At 40.2% G+C, this 4,584-nt stretch overlaps 1 protein-coding gene across 1 annotated transcript; it reads left to right on the top strand.

The window, feature by feature from the left end:
• The first annotated feature begins 1,290 nt into the window (after positions 1 to 1,290).
• Positions 1,291 to 3,991, top strand: pmp22a (peripheral myelin protein 22a). Its single transcript, XM_074696794.1, has 5 exons — positions 1,291 to 1,444; positions 2,132 to 2,223; positions 2,396 to 2,489; positions 2,596 to 2,736; positions 2,873 to 3,991. The coding sequence occupies exons 2-5, from the start codon at positions 2,146 to 2,148 to the stop codon at positions 3,028 to 3,030; spliced, it is 471 nt and encodes a 156-aa protein (XP_074552895.1). The 5' UTR covers positions 1,291 to 1,444; positions 2,132 to 2,145; the 3' UTR covers positions 3,031 to 3,991.
• Positions 3,992 to 4,584: the final 593 nt, after the last annotated feature.

Raw genomic sequence — 4,584 nt, 5'->3', positions numbered from 1 at the left:
GTTTTAAAAGGACTGCCTCACCACCCTGTGGGCTGGAGTCTCACACACATTGTAGTCATGATGCGACTATTAACCAGGTGTGTGTTTGTTACCTCCGCCAAGGAAGTTATGTTTTTGGAAGAGTTTGTCTGTGAACAACATAATAATTTTAATGGCGATCTGGATCACCGTCTGGATCCAGGATTTTTTTTAATGTTCCATTATCATTGTGAGATAGGGCTGTTTTCACCATATGTGTATACAACTTCACGATAAATGGTCGGTTTGCTTTGCAAACCAATACAAGACAAGGTCACCATAATTTCTGATACAGATGTAAAAGTACAATCCAGATCTTGGCAACATTCTGGGTACTAAGATCCAGAATAAGAAATATGTACTTTGTCATCATGATTTTCAATACTTTCAGATAACAAGTTAACGTAAAAAAAAACCTGCAACTAACACCAAATTGTTGCAGACAGTCTGCTGGAAGGGAGTATAACATTAAAGTAGGACTTAAGTGTTGCGTGACAATCACTATATGCTTGGCGGAGGTCTGCGCTCTCTGAGTGCTTTTCTAGTTTTGGAACAAGACTATTGTATATTTCATTGAAAGACTCTCAAGTTAGAACAGACCACTGCAGAATAACTGCTGTATGTGGGTTGAAATGAACATTATCACAAACGGTTTAGCCCTTTGAGCCTTTAGCTGTGGCTGTATCACTCCCCTGTTTAGCTTTCCTCTGTCCATTTTCTGTCTGACAGTTAAGCTTCTGAGCCCACCATCTCTACAAAATTGATTGAAGAAATCATTTTTAGCAGAGAAAAGCACAGCTCTCACTTCTCACTGCAAAACTTTGCTAGCTGGCATGGTGTTGTCATAGAGACTTAGACGTGCTGTAAATCAATCTGATCCTTCTTGACCCGATTGGAAAGCTAAAAAGTAGCATTTTGAAATGTATTATATATCAATATTGGTGTTGATATCATTTTAAGTGTGGATAGGTGGGAGACTTCTTTAAGATAACTTTAAAACTCCTCACAACCCCTTTTACTTTTGTGTCACTTCTCTTTCAAGCCATAAAAACAGAGACATGTCACATAAAAGCTTACATTTCGCGGTTTGCAAAATAATATCATAGGATACTCCATGCAATCCTGTGGCCTTTACTACAATCCAGATGATAGGCCTCCTCGGAAAGGAAAGGAGAAGGAGAGGAGGAGGGAAAAAAAGGAAAAAGAGAAGTTTTTGGAGCGGGCCCCTGGTGACGTGCAGGGCCTGCAGGGCGGTGTTCTCAGGCGGAGAAAGAGACTGACTGGGGTGTGTGAGCCACATCTGGAATAGTAGCCACAGAGGAAGAGTCGAGAGGAACAGAAAGTCGCTGAAACTTTCTCCAAACTCTTCACTTGAGCACTTCCATATCACGGAATCAAACCTCCCGCTTGCTTCGCTCTGTCTTTTGTAAGTTGGACTTATGTTTTGGAGTTTTTTTTTCTTTTTTACAAACTGAGTTCTTATTGACTTTCCCTCCTCATACAACAGGAATTTACCGCTGGACTCAATCTCGACTTTGGATTTATTACAAAGCGGAAAATGAAACCTGTTCTTATGCATTCCTGGCTGGCTCAATCCTTTGATATTTTTTTGTTAGTTTCGTTTATTCATGCTAGATAATAAGACGGTAGATGTTGAGGCGCACGCATGGCGGCACTACGCTGGAATGTTTTTCCTGCAGATGGCTGGAGTTTGTTTTCCAGCAGCAGGGATTGATTTGTCGTGAGCTTTTCTGTCTCATACCGACCAAAAACAGCCTTTCTCCGGGGCTTTCATTTTGCACACACCCATTCGTGAAATGAATGCGGTTTTAATTAAGAAATTTGGACTTTTAAATGAATCAAAAGTCTAAAATCAAGCGCCTTTAGCCTCACTTTAAACCAAAACTGACTTATTTCGCCACATAAGGAAGAAATTATGATTTCTTCCTCCTTTTCTTTCTACGTTTGAAATGTAAGAGGATACTTTCGTATAGAGGTAAACATTGCGGTTAGTGCTAATGTGGTGAAATGGCGCCATCTAGCGTCCAGATGGGACATGGTAGGATTGTATTTTCATGGGGACTAATAATGTTTATTTTTTCCGTCTCGCTAGATCTACTTGAGAAAATGCTGCTCATCCTGCTCGGTGTGCTTATCTTGCACCTTATTATCCTCATTCTCCTCATTGTGTCCACAGCAGCCAGTGTAAGTAGTCCTATTACACTTATTGTTTGGATTTAAAATAAGAAAAAGTGCAAAAAAGGCAAACAAAATGCTGGAATAAGTCAGTCTGTAATTTATTTCATGATCCTAGGCTTTTTTTTTTTAATCAATGCAGCTGTGTGGTCCTAAGTTTCTGTGTTGTTGTGTTTACAAGGCCTGGTCTGTAGGTGGGGATACAAGCTCAGATCTGTGGTACAATTGCATGACAACTAATGGAGGCTACCACTGCAAGCCTGCAAACAATGACGGTAGGTCAGCAGTACAAAAAGAGCACATATAAGGTGGAACCTGCAGGTAAAGTTGTGAACATGTTGGAAAACTGTGCTCCTAAATTTTCCTGTCTCCCTCCCTCAGACTGGCTCCAGGCGGTGCAAGCCCTCATGATCCTTTCTGTGCTCTTCTGCTTCTTCTCCCTCATTGCATTTGTGTATCAGCTGTTCAAACTTGTGAAGGGTGGACGCTTCTTCTTCACAGCCATCTTCCAGATCTTGGCGAGTGAGTATGACTTCATCACACGCTCATAGTGTCACGCCCTGAACAGATGAGGGTGGAGCTGCTGTGAGATCATCTGTTTCAGATTCCTCCAGATTCTCCTCATCTTTCCTCTCCTCTGATTTTTTCCTCCTCTTAGGTGTGTTCGTGATGTGCGCAGCAATCATTTACACTGTGATGGGTCCAAATGATGGATCCGGCCCACAGTTCGGCTACGCCTACGTGCTGGCCTGGGTGGCTTTCCCTCTCAGTCTCATCAGTGGCCTCATTTATATTGTGCTGAGGAAGAAGGAATGAGGGAAGGAGCAGAGGAGAGAAGAGAAGGGGGAAGTAAGGAGTACCCCTTTCAACAACATCGCACTGTGCCTACTGCCCACAGACCAAAGACTGACATCCCATCAACACAACAAAAGTGCACGTGTCACTAACAGCTGTAAACACAGAATGGAGAGGTTTATCACTGCTGGGGATTCTTTTTTTTTAGCTGTTTTTATCCGTTATGTTCCCATCACATGCTGAAACATATCACAGCTGCCTGCTTTGTGAATCTAACCAAAAGCCAAAGAATGTAACAGTACTCATTCCTGTGGTGACTTCAAAATGTGTTGGTGACACGTTGACTTTTGTTGCTCCCCTGACTTCCACCAATCCATCACGTGTGACAACAAAGACGAGAAATCCTGCCATTTTTTCAGTACAAAGATGTACATAGTGTCTGTGGTTTTTAGACATATTTATAACATTTTTACATACATTTTGTACATAGTGTTGTCAAATTAACATTGTCATGCTCATTTACGTGATAGAGTCTCGTGTCTCTCACAAATCATGCAGCTGTGCCAAAGAGATGTCGCTTCAACTGCCAGAGTATCAAGCTTTTTGTTTGTTTTTTTTATTAAATGTTGTCTTTTTCGTGTGTCTGATGCTTTGAATTGTGTGCCTTACTAAGAATACCGTCTCGAAGGAAATGAGAACATCTTTGTACAACTCAAAAAGATGACAGAAGTGTTGATGGACTCATGAAGTTTTTGTTTTTTTCCTTTTCTCCTGAATACTCTTTGTACTTGATAAGCCAAATAAAAATGTTTGAAATTTTTGTAATCTAGTTTTGAAAAATGGTGCTTTTTTATCTACCATTCTTGAAATGTATAGCCTACTCTGTGTTGCGAGTGTGCCGTGCTTTGTGATTAATTTGCTTTGTACAAACCCAAGTTTTGCATTTTTGTCAGTATTCTTTTAAATAAACCATTTGAAACAAGACGGGATTGAGTCGTTTAAAGAAATAATAAAATTAACTACCACTGGGTCTTGATTTCGTGTTAACACAGAGAAATCATATCTGTTATCTCTTGTTTAACAAAAGTCCTCATACTTTTCCAAGCTAATGATCCATTAAACCATCCATCAGCTGTAGAAATGGCAATCTTTGTCACAGACCTTTGGTCACACCCTGCTTCTTGCAAGTAGCTTAAATAAACCACCCGGTGGAGCTGTAGTACACCACACTGCAAGACTCTGTCAGTAAGATGTGTGACCACCACATTGTTGCATATTTTGAAGTTGAATCCATCAGAAAAAGGAGACTCAGTGGCTCAAAGATAACTAAAACAAAGCCTTGCCTGTAAGCTAACTCTGTTACAATGCATCAAAGGGTTACAGTTATGTTCAATAATGTACATTGTCCCTTTAAGTTAACGAATTAATTAAAAAAATTAAAGAAGCACTCTAATAATTTTCACAGTGATTCTACTTCCCATTCAAAAATGTGATTGTACAGCACTTGCAATTTCTACTCTTGATTTACAAGCTTCCCATCTGTAAACATACAAACTTTGACTGTAGCAACAGCAC

The sequence above is a fragment of the Halichoeres trimaculatus genome, unplaced genomic scaffold (assembly GCF_033239565.1).
Source record: "Halichoeres trimaculatus isolate MK-OKI-2021-1 unplaced genomic scaffold, fHalTri1.1 fHalTri1_scaffold_20, whole genome shotgun sequence".
NCBI classification, from domain to species: domain Eukaryota; kingdom Metazoa; phylum Chordata; class Actinopteri; order Labriformes; family Labridae; genus Halichoeres; species Halichoeres trimaculatus.
The sequence above is the reverse complement of the archived record's forward strand: the minus strand, read 5'-3'. Positions and strand labels throughout refer to the sequence as shown.